The sequence below is a fragment of the Asterias rubens genome, chromosome 9 (genome assembly GCF_902459465.1).
Source record: "Asterias rubens chromosome 9, eAstRub1.3, whole genome shotgun sequence".
Classification (NCBI taxonomy): Eukaryota; Metazoa; Echinodermata; class Asteroidea; order Forcipulatida; family Asteriidae; genus Asterias; species Asterias rubens.
This window is the reverse complement of record NC_047070.1, coordinates 5,832,690-5,846,528: the sequence shown is the minus strand read 5'-3', so window position 1 is coordinate 5,846,528 and position 13,839 is coordinate 5,832,690. Positions and strand designations below refer to the sequence as shown.

General features: G+C 38.7%; 1 protein-coding gene across 1 annotated transcript in view; it reads left to right on the top strand.

Annotated features, from left to right (window-relative positions):
• LOC117295096 (pentatricopeptide repeat domain-containing protein 3, mitochondrial-like) overlaps positions 1-13,839 on the top strand; it is a 38,335-nt gene that overhangs the window by 16,786 nt on the left and 7,710 nt on the right. Inside the window, exons 15-23 of the mRNA XM_033777664.1 lie at positions 234-340; positions 2,101-2,179; positions 3,646-3,736; positions 4,464-4,552; positions 5,350-5,429; positions 6,934-7,002; positions 7,491-7,532; positions 8,316-8,379; positions 13,655-13,749. Of these exons, the coding sequence (XP_033633555.1) occupies positions 234-340; positions 2,101-2,179; positions 3,646-3,736; positions 4,464-4,552; positions 5,350-5,429; positions 6,934-7,002; positions 7,491-7,532; positions 8,316-8,379; positions 13,655-13,749 (716 nt within the window). The remainder of the gene's footprint in view (positions 1-233; positions 341-2,100; positions 2,180-3,645; positions 3,737-4,463; positions 4,553-5,349; positions 5,430-6,933; positions 7,003-7,490; positions 7,533-8,315; positions 8,380-13,654; positions 13,750-13,839) is intronic.

The window sequence follows — 13,839 nt, the reverse complement described above, 5'->3', positions numbered from 1 at the left end:
TGCAAGGGTCGTGGGTTCGAATCCCACCCGAGTAACATGCCGGTGATATTTTTTCACAGGACTCGGGAAAGTACTGAGTGTTCAGTGCTATGTAACACGCATTGGTGTATGGGTAAAAAAACAAAATTAATGTTCTTTTTCCGATGCTTTTGTAATTGCTTATATTTATTTGGTCTCTTTCGGGGAAAACAAATTAAATATTTGAATTCGATATTGAAACTGTTTTATTGCAGTGTTTGAATCTGAAAGATGTGGAATTAGCGTACAGGGTGGATCTTCTGCTGAATACCGGTGATAACAACAAACTGGCAGGGGATTACTTCTCACAGAGTATATACTAGTAAGTTGGAGCACCGTTGTCACATTTGGGGTGGGGCTTCTGCCTGTCTTTTATCTTTTTTATCGTTCTCATTTTCGTTCTCGTTATCGGGGCCTGTGTGACCGGGCCTTTACTCTGTTTGAATAAGGATAAGGTACAGCTTTACTACATGGACTAAGCTCTCTATCTTTCAAGTCATGCATCGCTGGTAAATGAGAAAGAGTTTATTTCAGGTCTGAAGCCCTAAAGTCTGAAGTCTAAACGCACACACATTTTTGCTACAATAGTGTTTTTCTGTCTATATTTTTTGCCAACTTTTATGACCAATATTGAGACCTAGAGTGTGTGTTCTCGGTATAGCGCCATAGAAATGCTCAGTATTATTATTAGAGTGCGTAAGTGTATTGTTAATCTTGTTTGTAAAGGGTTGGGATCATCGTTACAATCTGTTTCCCACTGAGTTCTGTTGCCATTCTCCGCCGTCTACTCTTGGGGCTGAAGTGAAACAGGTTTACCCCTTTACAGTCTGTAAGGATGTAGGCATGAGTCCACTAGGAGCTTGGCTGGTGCAGAAGAATTCACTTCCTTCCCAACTTTTTAAAAAGCAAATATGGTTAAGTGCCTCACTCAAGGGGACAAGTGTCCTGACTGGGATTCGAACCCACACTCTGCTGCAACATGAGAGCTTGGGTTCGGTAAACTACACAGCTGGGCGACAACAATCCACATTGCTGTAACATGTGAGGGAAATAAACTTGTGCACTATAACAGGATCCGTTGTTCAAATATTGCAACTTCCACAGTCTATTTTGATGATTATGCCAGGTGAATTGTGTAAACACACAAAAGAGAGGTTCGTGGGGTTTTACAAGTTTTGATATTTAGTTATCAGGTGAGGTTTGCAGTGACACCATTTTTAAAATCTCTTTTGAGTAGTGGTTGTTCTTAAAAGAACCGGTGGTTGATAACTCAATGTTTTGATCAGTATGCTCTGATAGATTTAGGAGGATGATCAAAGCATTGGAAACATTGAGTTGTCAACCACCATGATAATAACAAATTCTTATATAGCGCATTTCACAATAACTGTATCAATGCGCTTTACGTTAGTGCCCTGGTCATAGGGCCAATAACATCCATTTGTAATGTTTCTCAGCTCCCTTGGGAGTATACAGCCCTGAGCTGCCTGTAAGGCGCTTGTGGCTTTTCATACACAATATCAACCTCTAACATCACAGGTACCCATTTATACCCCTGGGTGAAGAGAATCAATTATAGTAAAGGTATCTTGCTCTAGGACACAAGTGTCATGACCGGGATTCAAACCCACACTCCGGTGAATTGGTTTATTAAAAATGCAAACATGCCAGCCAAAAAGCCGAACTGCGGATGCATGTACATACAAAGAGTAAAAATACACAAATTATTGCTATAAATATATTAAAATTTGAGAAAAAAAGAAGCATTTAACACCAGCAGGTATAAAAACAGAGAGAGACTACTAGAATTTAAAATGAACTTTTTAAACTTTAAGAGGAGGCTTTTGAGTCTCTCTGAAATTGAAGGAATATTCAGTTCATTGCAAATGTCAGAATAAGAAGGGTCTCTGCAATAAGTATGAGTCAATACTATACGGAAAGCTTTGCGTTGCATTCTTTCGAGACACTCCAGTTGTTTTTTAAGTTAACCCAGCAAACCAAACTTGTGATGAGTACTCAAACGACGGCCTAACATAAAAGTGATATTTTATTCATTTATTTGTGGGTTTTGATTTTTTTCAGTTCCAAGTTTTTTAATCTGATCTGCCTGATGGATAGTGTGGACGCCATGTTTGAATACTATGACCAAATAGTACCTTCGGTAAGTCTGTTTCTTCTTTTGGGTGATTTTCTTTTTTTTTTGGTTTGGTTAGGTTTTATTTGTTTGTTTAGATGATCTTCCTGTCAAGTGAACTCGGCAAACTCACCCAAGGGCATAAAAACGCCATAAAAAAAGCTGGCAACAAATAGTCTCTGTCATTAAAACATTGGTTTAACGTCTTTAATTATGAATTTCACATATCAATAAATTGTGATCCAGTAAGTAGAAAACAACACTTATTCTAGTAGTTGTGAAATCAGCACTTGGCTTGGGGGATTCGACCCAACAACCATGTTGTTGCAAGTGCTGCAGTCTAACCACTGAACAACAATGATGTGTTTTTTCTCTTGGAGGAGAAATTGAGACTGTGTTAGTAGGCAGAGATGCCATTCTCGCTGAACAGTGGTCCGTTTGCCAAATGCTAGTTGTACCTCTTTAGGACCAGTCAAACTTTTCTGTAATGAGCCATTCATGGTTTTGGATTTAGATTTGAAGACAACATTTGAAAAGGACCGGCTTGATCACAAGTTACCGCTTACATTTGAATTTCTCAGACTATGACCACTTGCACGCGCGCCACACGCGGTGACCGATGCCACGCTCACCATGTTGGTGGTCAAAGGGTTTACGTGTAAACGCTGCATCGCATAAAATGCGCACTTCACTGAATAACACACATTGACATTGACCACCAAAATGGCGCATCCAAGATTATTCTGATGATGGCGTATCCAAGATTATTCTGATGATGGCGTCAGATGAATTGGGTCAATAGAGACAGTTTGTACATCACGTGATTCAGAGCAAGCTTTTGCGTAGTTACGTCAGAGACGGTGAACATCCATACACAATTCTGAATGGATGTGTATGGCACAATGGTAGCAGGGTTTGCCTTCCTCACAATGTTTTCTACTATCAACAGTACTACATTGCTGGTTATCAAGTAATATTTTTATACTAAAAATTATTTTGAGCAATTACCAATAGTGTCCATTGTCTTTAAAAAAAGACTGCATTAAATTATTTCATTGTTTTAACCTGTAATGTTCAACATAAAGGGAAGGTACACGTTTGGTAATTGTCAAAGACCAGTCTTCTCACTTGGTGTATCCCAACATACACTGTAAGCATAAATTAACGAGCCTGTGAAAATGTGAGCTAAATTGGTCATCGAAGTTGGGGGGGAATGGTGAGAGAAAAAACACCGCTTTCCGATAGGAACAAAAGACTTCTAGCTATAAATCTTTTATTATTTTAGTGAGAAATTACCTCTTTTTCAAAATCTACATTATGCTATTTCAGAGGGAGCCGTTTCCAACAATGTTTTTTACAATCAATATCTCTCCAATGCTCGTTACCAAGTCAGTTTTGAAGTTAATATTTGTTTTGAGTAATTACCAAATGTGTACTCTTTAAGTGAGGTTTGAGCCTTATGTACACATGTATATTTGTTTGTGATCCCTCAGGCACTAGTTCCCAACTCCCAGATTTATGTTGAGATGCTACGATCAATGGAGACAGCTGGGGCTTATACAAAGGTTCACAAACTCTGGAAAGGTAATAAACACAACATGAATTAGACTCTTTAAAGGAAAGATCTTTGGTTATCACTCTTGAAATTAATGTCAATAACAAACTTTGATTTGAAGTTTGCAACAGCTTTCGATAGCATAAAGCATTTTGAGAAACATTTCACTAAAAAGTAATGGGTTCCTTATTACTTTGGGTGGCACGGTTGGCTTGTGCGTAAAGTGCTCGCCTCTCACCAAGGTGACCCCGGTTCGATTCCCGGCCGGGGCCTTATGTGAGTTGAGTTGTACAGTGATTCTCTGCTGTGCCACGAGGGTTTTCCAGACCATCCGGTTTTCCTCCCTCGGGAAAAAAAATCAAACACTTTCGATCTTGGCTGTGCTCCATGGTCATAATGGGTTGATGTGGCTGGCAGCTGAATGCGCCCTTGCATGCCTGCTTCTCAAACACGTTGTAGCCGCGTCCTTCGCAGTTCAGCTCTTAGCTGCGAGTAAGGATGATTAGCCCCCCAAATTATTATTATTATTATACATGTCAGGGATCATTCTTATTGTTTGGATAAATTCGCTCTAGATTTTTGGCAAAATCTAAAAAAAAAACACCTTTGAAATGAAATTTGGCGGATATCAGAAGAAAAATCAACCAGGATAACAATTTCTTGGCTTTTAATTTGTTACATTTTTTTTTTCTTTCTGATTCGCTTGAAAATCCGGACTAATAATTTGTATGTGCACTGTTTGTTCTCGTTTTTCAGACATTGAATATTTCGGGCACAAGTTCCATCAACCTTTAATTGAGTGTCTACTATCAGTCATGGCTCAAGCCAATGACCTCACTGAGAAGGTAAAACTTTGTCCATTTTGTTTATAAGACATGTGTTTGATTTCTTTAGGGATGTTCATGACTTCATGGATTGTCTATAAATCACCTTGAGCCTTTCAATTTTGTTGAATGCATATAAAGCAGTCAACAAAAGGGGAAAGAATTAATCAACATTATCAATAGTGTCCAGTGCCTTTAATAAATGCAGTAGAGAAAATATATGAATATGAAAAACTTGTGACAAGAGTTTGCTTTGTTAACCTACTCATTTATTGTCTGCCCAACAAAATGAGCCTACATTGATAAGTCGATCAACTAGATTCATTTATTAAGTGAAAAACATTCCACATTTGCGAGATTTAAAGACAGTGGACACTATTGGTCATTGGTAGATGTCAACGACCAGTCTTTTCACTTGGTGTATCTCAACATATGCATACAATAACAAACCTGTGAAAATTTGAGCTCAATTGGTCGTCGAAGTTGCGAGATAATAATGAAAGAAAAAAAACAGCCTTGTCACACAAAGTTGTGTGCTTGATTTCGAGAATCGGAGGTCTCGAAATCAAATTCGTGGAAAATTACTTTTCTCTCAAAAATCACGTTCCTTCAGAGGGAGCCCCTTCTCACAATGTTTTATACTATCAACAGATTACTCGTCACCAAGTAGGGTTTTATGCTAAGAATTATTTTGAGTAATTGCCAACAGTGTCCACAGCCTTTGAATCTTAAAGTGACAATAACTTGTTGTTTTATGTCACAGTCCCTTGTATGTCAAATCCAACACGATACATCATGATCATTTTGTTGATTTACAGGTCTCTTCCGAGTTTCTTGAAATAGCTTTGGAGATTCGGACTATCGTGAAGACATCCAAATCAAGAAAATATCCCGTTCGGTGAGTCACCTAAATTACCAAACTTGTCCAGTGCATTTAAACTAACCCAAGCAATACCTGGACATCTTTGAAAAAACTTTAAAAAAATCCTCTAACCTATGGTAAAAAAACTTTACCAAAGGGACAGTACAATCAAACTTTTTCCCTATTATGTTGAATGTAATTCTAAACGGTGGGCAGGGGTTGTGCAGGCGGTGTGCAGGCGGGTTTCTGGCGCCTTCAAACCAGATATCTCCGGGCAGGTGGGGCTCGTCAGCCATGGGAGGCAGTTCATCTAGGAGAAGGAAAAGTCTGATTTCAAACCCTGGCAGGTGGGGCTAGTGTACACAGCAACCCACCTAGGAGAAGGTCACTCTGATCTAAAACCTCAAGTCTTCGGGCAGCAGCGAAGACGGATGACGTTTAGTGGCATATTTTCAGTCTGTGTTGTTTCACCAGCTGCTACTGTGGTGCTACTCGTCTGGCAGTTCTTAAAATACTGAGGTTTCTGGCATGTTCACTGCGACAGCTAGGCAGAGTGCGGCTGTGATGGATCGCCATACCATCGATTCAACGCTCCGTCTGGTTGCTTATGGGAGTGGTTGCGCAGCCGCTTTCTTTTCACGCGCACGCCAATCACCTACTCTGTTTGCCGATGAATGCCCGTGTAGGGCAATGGCCCCTACTAACTAATTCTAAATAGTTCTCTGATTATTGTGCAAAATTTCCCTGGTTGCAAGGTGCAATCTTTTGCACCTCTGCTACTACTGCCAATGTGATTCTAAATAGTGTATGTCTTGCTGATAGCATGAATCGAGCTGTTGGTAACATATTCATATGCTGTTCTGTTTTACCTACGTCTCACTGTTCATCATCATCCTTCATCCTTAGACGGAATAGTAGAAGCAGCTTTGATGAAGTGGTGCCAGGTTGCTTTGTCCCTCGTGAGTTGTTGAGTCTCGTTTGGATTGAGATTTGTGTCTCGGGCGATGGTGTCAGTGTAGCTCATTTTCCTCCTGCCACGATTTGGATGTCCGCCAGGAGGATTCCAGAAGTTCAGGTGTGATATAGGTTGATCAGCTGTTCGCAAACAGTGGCCAGCAAACTGGAGACGTCTCTGCATTATGGTTTCGGAAAGTGGTGGTAGATTGCCGTATACCTCCCTGTTTGTAGTGTGGTCCTGCCAGTGGATGTTGAGAACTCTACGCAGCAGTTGAGTGTAGCAACCGTTGATGCGATCATTCATTTTTTGTGTTGTTGTCCATGTTTAGCATAATGATAAAATAATACTAAGTGTGGCTAATGAAAACTTATAAAGCTCACAAATCCATCAAATTGCTTGTGGCGCTAATCACAAACAATAACATACCCAAATTGAAATGTAAGCCCAAACTAAGAAGACATGTACAAGTAGTACGTGTGGTAGAAAAATACAAAGAACAATACCTAAGAAAACATTGAAGGGTAAAAACAATCCATGAATTGAGTTGTGGGTAACATATTCAAATTTGTTGTTGTTTTATAGATGGAACTCCAGGAGTCTGACACACCTTGCTATGGTTTGCCTCAAATGTGGCCAGCTTCAGCATGCATGGTAAGACACACAATCTTTCTGTACATATACATCAGCATTTGTTGGGTGGCTTGTGCAAGCGCTTGCCTCTCAGCACTCTTGCCTTTGTTTGCAAAGGCCATAATTGTATGCGAGTAGAGTTGTGCGTTGGTTCTCTCCTTTGGTGTGGGTGTTTCTCCGGGCCCTCCAGAAAAAACCAAACACTTTTGATCTGAGGTCATATGGGTTTGTGTGGCTGGCTACCACAGGCGCCCCTTTAGATGCTCAGACTCGATTGGTTCTAGTTTGAACTTTTTTTATGATCAGTAAGTTTCTTACAAAATTTCCATACGAGAAAGTTTGTGCGCCATGTCAGTGGTTAGCCAGGTTTTTCAAGAGTCGTACCGATTCGCCACTTTTACATGATTTTATATTTTGTTACTTTATTGGGCCTTCATGATTTTATTTCTACCTTGGCCAACTTGATGACTTTTGTCTCTGATTTTTTTTTCTTAATTTTTATGAATCAGGGATGTCATGGATCTTTTCCAACAAGAAAACCTAGTGCCGAGGTAAGTATTCATTACTCTGAAAAGTAAGATACCTCTTCTGAAAACATCTACCCATGATCTTGAATTTAAAGGCTGTGGACACTTTTGGTAATTGTCAAAGACTAGCCTTCACAGTTGGTGTATCTCAACATATGCATAAAATAAACCTGTGAAAATTTGAGCTCAATCGGTCATCGAACTTGCGAGATAATAACAAAAGAAGAAAAAAACGCCATTGTCACACGAAGTTGTGTGCGTTTAGATGGTTGATTTTGAGACTTCAAGTTCTAAATCTGAGGTCTCGAAATCAAATTCGTGGAAAATTACTTCTTTCTCGAAACTATGGCACTTCAGAGGGAGCCGTTTCTCACGATGTTTTTTACCATCAACCTCTCCCCATTACTCGTCACCAAGAAAGGTTTTATGCTAATAGTTATTATAGTGTCCACTGCCTTTAAAAATAAACTAGTTTTTAAATTGTAGCCTATTTGTGTTTTCCCATTCTATATATCGTGTAGCGTTCAATAAACACAAATTTCAACGCGTGTTTCTTATTCAACGCGCATACAGAATGGCGCACGCATGTCTCCTTGCTGTCCCGCCGCGTTTGTGCTACATAGAAGCATCACCAGTGCGCCCTCTAGTTCTTATATATAACTCCATGGTTATGTCTGAGTTGTTTTGTCTTCAAAGCAGTAATATTCTATGATAATTTGTTTTTTACGATCAGTAAAATTACAGTTTGTATATTTTCTTTGTACAAGCATTAATAATATTCTAAGATACTTTGTTATTGACTTTCAGCAATGTTCTTCTTGAGGACTATGTAGAGGCATGCGTTGTAGCAAGAGACAGCAAGAAGGCAATCGTAAGTGTTGTTGTTTTCTACTCTTTCAAATTTTACATTAGTGGAAAAGTAGTTTCGTGTATCTTTGCAGAGATCATTCCTTTCTGTTTAATCATCACTCCACCTCTGTATATGGCTAACATTGTTGGTTTGTTTTTGTACACAACTTTCACAGTAAATGTGTCTGTTAAAAAACAATGAGAACTTACATTTAGTTGCAGTTTTTTGTTTTAGAAATTAGAGTATTATTTTTTAATAGGAAACTGTCAGATCAAGACGTCACTTTTCATTTCAAACTTACTGGGTATGTGTGAGTAGAAATTTTTTCAAATGATTTCTGGGTTGAGCAAAGAATTGACTGGAGTTGGATTCGAACCAACAACAAATTTTCTCAGTCATTTTGGTACGAGCCACTTGCAGCTGCTGTTGTTTATTGGTGCAAGCCACTGTAAGCACAGATTCGGCGCTTACAGAAGCAGGGAATTCTGTGCTTACGGCAAGCGTATTTTACAGGTTAGCAAGGAATTTTGGTTTGTGCGCCTGCGTACTCCACGTTACTAGGCACTCTATGCTCACGCAGCTACACTAGGGCAGAAAATCTACGCTTGGCTTGCAAGCAGAGAATGGTGATCGTAAGAACAGATTCGGCGCTTACAGAAGCAGGGAATTCTGTGCTTAACGACAAGCGTATTTTACAGGTTAGCAAGGAGTTTTGGTTTGTGCGCCTGCGTACTCCTAGTTACTAGGCATTCTAAGCTTACACTAGGGCAGAAAATCGTTGCTTGGCGTGCAAGCGAAGAATGATGATAGTAAGCGCAAAAATCGGAGGCTAGCAGAGCCATGAAGTTTAAAAAGCCCAGTTTACTACATCAAAGATAAACTAATAACTACATCAAAGATAAACAATATGTTTTGGTTTGCCATTCCGCCCATGTGCGATAACAGAGTAAACACAACAGTCCAAAGGAAAATATGAAGATATTAACTAATATGCTCTGTACTCAAAATAAAAATGAAGAGCCAAAGGTTGCGCTGGACTTAGCCCACAATAACTTGTCATTTGCAAGTTTGATTTACCCAACTAGAGATTTGACACTTTTTGAAGTAGGTGATGACAAAATGTAGGTTTGTTTAAGGTCCAGTGGTTACTCAATTTAGGCTATTATAGACCCCAGACTTTCCTTTGTTTATGTACATTGTGATAAGGAGACACTGCGCTTATCATGTGGGTCTCTGGTTATCACAAAGGCATGAAAGGGTTCGACCATGATCATCAAATAAAATTTGCTGATAATATCGTGAGATATTTTCAAGTACAGATAGACAAGGTGTACACAACAAGGGTCTACTTTTAAAGGCACTGCCGTCGATTTCACCAAACTCTTCCTAACTTGTGGGATTAATCTTAGGACTTAGGACGAGTTCAGTTCCATATCCATAGACGTTAGGACGCATTGAACCCATCCTAAGTTAGGACGGGTTACTCGTCCTAACTCAAGATAGGATTAATCCAAGCGTTTCGTGAAATCGGCTGCTGTACACCGTTGGTACATGTACATATATGTAATTACTCAAATTAACTGTTAGCAAAAGAACTTTCTTGGTATTACCAAAACAAGCAATGGAGAGCTGTTGATAGTATAAAACATTTAGAGAAATGGCTCCTTCTTAATAAGTAACGTAGTTTTTGAGAAAGAGGTGAATTCTCACTCAAATACATCATGTATTAAAAGAATTCAGGCCTAAAGGAAAGCACACTTCGATGCCAAATTGAGTCAACATTTTCACAGATGTGTTATTTTTATGCATATGTGGGGATACACCAAGTGAGAATCTTTGGCATTTACCAAACGTGTTCAGTGCTATAAAGACACCGGACACTATTGGTAATTGTCAGTATTCTCACTTGGTGTATCTCAACATATGCATAAAATAACAAACCTGCTCAGTTGGTTGTCGAAGTTGCGAGATAATAATGAAAGAAAAAACACCCCTGTCACACGAAGTTGTGTGCGTTTAGATGGTTGGTTTTGAGACCTCAAATTCTAAATCTGAGGTCTCGAAATCAAAATTGTGGAAAATTACTTCTTTCTCGAACACTATGGCACTTCAGAGGGAGCCGTTTCTCACAATGTTTTATACCATCAACCTCTCCCCATACTCGTCACCAAGAAAGGTTTTATGCCAATAATTATTTACAGTATTATTTACCAATAGTTTCCACTGCCTTTAAAGCCATTGGAACCTTTCGGTACAGGAAAAAAAAAAAAGTTCACAGAATCACAAATAACTTACAGGGTTTACAGAAGGTAATGGTGAAAGACTTCTCTTGAAATATTTGTCCATGGAATGCTTTACTTTTTGAGAAAACATTAAAACAATATCAATTCTCGATATCGAGAATTACAGATTTATTTTAAACACATGTCATGACACGGCGAAACGGGCGGAAACAAGGTATGGGTTTTCCCGTTATTTCCTCCCGACTCCGATGACCGATTGAGCCTAAATTTTCACAGGTTTGTTATTTTATATATAAGTTGTGATACACGAAGTGTGGGCCTTGGACAATACTGTTTACTGAAATGGCTTTAAAGGAACACGTTGCCTTGGATCGGTCGAGTTGGTCTTTGAAAAGCATTTGTGACTGTTTGTTATAAATTGCGTATGGTTGGAAAGATGTTTTAAAAGTAGAGTACAATGATCCACACAAATATGTCTCGAAATTGAGTGGTTTTTCTTTTACTTTGCGAACTAACACGGTCTGCCATTTATGGGAGGCAAACATTTGTCTATAAATGCCAGACTGTGTTAGTCGATACAAGGCAACGTGTTCCTTTAAAGATGAATCCTTGGTTAAAAATATCTTTTGGAGTTCAAAGGCCATTCTATGGATTTGTTTTATTCAGGTGTACTTTTAATATCAGGGGCTCTTCAAATAAAAACCAACGCACATCTTGATTGAGAACAAAAGTTAATGAACTTTTTCTGAATCCGGTTTGATTGCCGGAACTTGTTTTTGTACCTTTATTTAGCTAAAAGCTGAACTTAAGTATCAGCATCAGCCATATTAGGCCTAAAGTGCTGATTTTATACTTTGTGATAAGCATTGGCATGTATGATATTTAGGACAATTTGTTTGAATACAACAGCTTACCTAAGTATTTTTTATTTAGGCTTTAGTAGACTCTATAGACTTAATAGTAGACTCTAAAACTACCTTTATCGGAGGGGGCCGTTTCTCACAATGTTTTATACTACATGTGTCAACCTCTCCCCATTACTCGCTACCAAGTAGGAATTTATGCTACTAACTATTTTGAGTTATTAGCAATAGTGTCCACTGCCTTTAAGAAGTCACCCAGGCACTGCCAGGAGTAAACTTGACGGACGGCCAATCAGATGAATGGGAGCACATGCTCCTCAAATTAGGTACATTGTATCAAATCAAGGTACAAACGTTTCCGAATCAACAAAAGAACAAAAGAAACAATTTTGGATTCGGGCCAAAATGGTGTATCGCAGATTGGTCCCCGGGCAGCAAATTTTTGACAGCGTTGTTCTTTTTTTGACAGAGTCCTGGTTTTGTTAATAGGCTTGTTCATTGTTTATATTGATAATTTGATAATTTGCAGAAGTGAAGACAGTACTTTGTAATCTGTCCCTTTATTTTTCACCCTTTGAGTATTTATAACCTAATCCTCTTGGATCTTCCTCTCTCTTACCTTAAAGAACATTAAAAACAAACAAAAAGTTTCCAGCAATTCGCGCATGCCATTGGATCATTTTTTCCTCACTAAATTATCCCTGTTTAAAAAATAACATGCAAACTCTGCATTTAATAAAAGCATTACATGTAGGTCGAAATGTTTGGAACATTTTTTCCTCACTAAATTTTTCCTGTTTAAAAAATAAAATGCAAACTCTGCATTTAATAAAAGCATTACATGTAGGTCGCAATGTTGAAACAAAAAAGTCCTTTGACCTCGTTTTTTCCCCCAAAGTTTAGTCACCTTTAAGGGTCCGCTGTCTTTTTCAATAACAGCGACTGAATATAACGATGAGAATTGATGAGAAGCACTGCAGCTGTTGATAGTACATGTATGAACTTTTTTGAGAAAGGATTGCCTTCAAAGAAATATGATATGTGGATGAATTTTCACCCCAAAACATTTGAATCTGAGAAACAATTCACGCATGAATCAATTCTTAGATTTCTTGGGGTTGGTGTACGTTCAGTGCAGCCATGAATGCTGCAGTAAGAGATGCGGTTGGAACCTGCTGTCAACTCGCTAAACCTGGATGAAAATACTGAGACAGTTTTTTTTTCCTGTTTTCTCATCAAATTGACTTTCAGCTGAAACTTGAACATGCTACTTTTATTGTATCTTTCTTTTATAATTTTGTCCATGAATCACAATTATGTATATTTGGTGTGTATCTACTTGCCAGGTAGAGTTTGTTCTTAGAGAACCGTCTTGCTTAATTCTACTACCGCGGACTGAATTGTTTGGGTGTTCGGGAGACTTATCAGTTCTGAAAAGAACTGTCCTGCTATTTAACTATTACCCGGGCGGATGGTATAGAAAATAGGCTGGGACTACTACTTTAGCTTATAGGATCGTGATTAACTGTAATACCGCGGAGTCAGTTCTTAAATTGGTCTCAACATTTCACACTAATCACAATTATGTTGACAAAAACCAATCTTATACAACCTTTTAAAGCATAGTCATGTTTGTCTTTTAATGTATTTTAAAAAGGTTTCTTTCCGCAACTTGCATTGTTCTGTAGAAAAGATTAACCTTGTAACATTTTCTACACTTGGGAGTTGACAGACTTCTCACGTTGGGCCATTTTGCTCCCACTTCTTTTAAGTGATCATTGACCCTTAGTCATGTTAGTCCGAATTCATTATATGTTGATAAACAATGGAAAAATGCACAAGTGTGCGCGCTGCGCACAACTCTCAGCCATTGATAGCCGTCACCGTCATCGACATCATGTGCAATCCATCTAATCCCAAGTAAGGGTATTATGAAGTTTGGAAGAGTGCCCATCTGTTAAGAGTTGCGAGTTTAATTTTCGCAGGCACCGGAAAAGGGGCACAGTTTAAGCCGTGTTAATTTAAGGTCTTGTTTGTGGTAACTTCAAAGCATTAAACGCTTGTGTGGGGGCTTTAACTTTCAGTCTGTCAAACCACAGTAAAAAAACAAATACAGACTGTGTTTTCATGATGTTCTAAAAGAAACACTTAACTCAACTTCAAAACAATTTTTTGTTTTTCCTTTGCTAGGACTGTTTACAACTGGTCTCGAACGTGAGCACCACCCTCACGCTGCAGATTACCGACCGGATCAAAGGTGAATTCACACTACACCCATTGGAAAGGTAAATTGTCATCAAATGTAGTCAGGGTATCATACGATGTACAAACTACTCCGAAAGACAACAATTCCGCGATAACAATTTTTTAGTCCC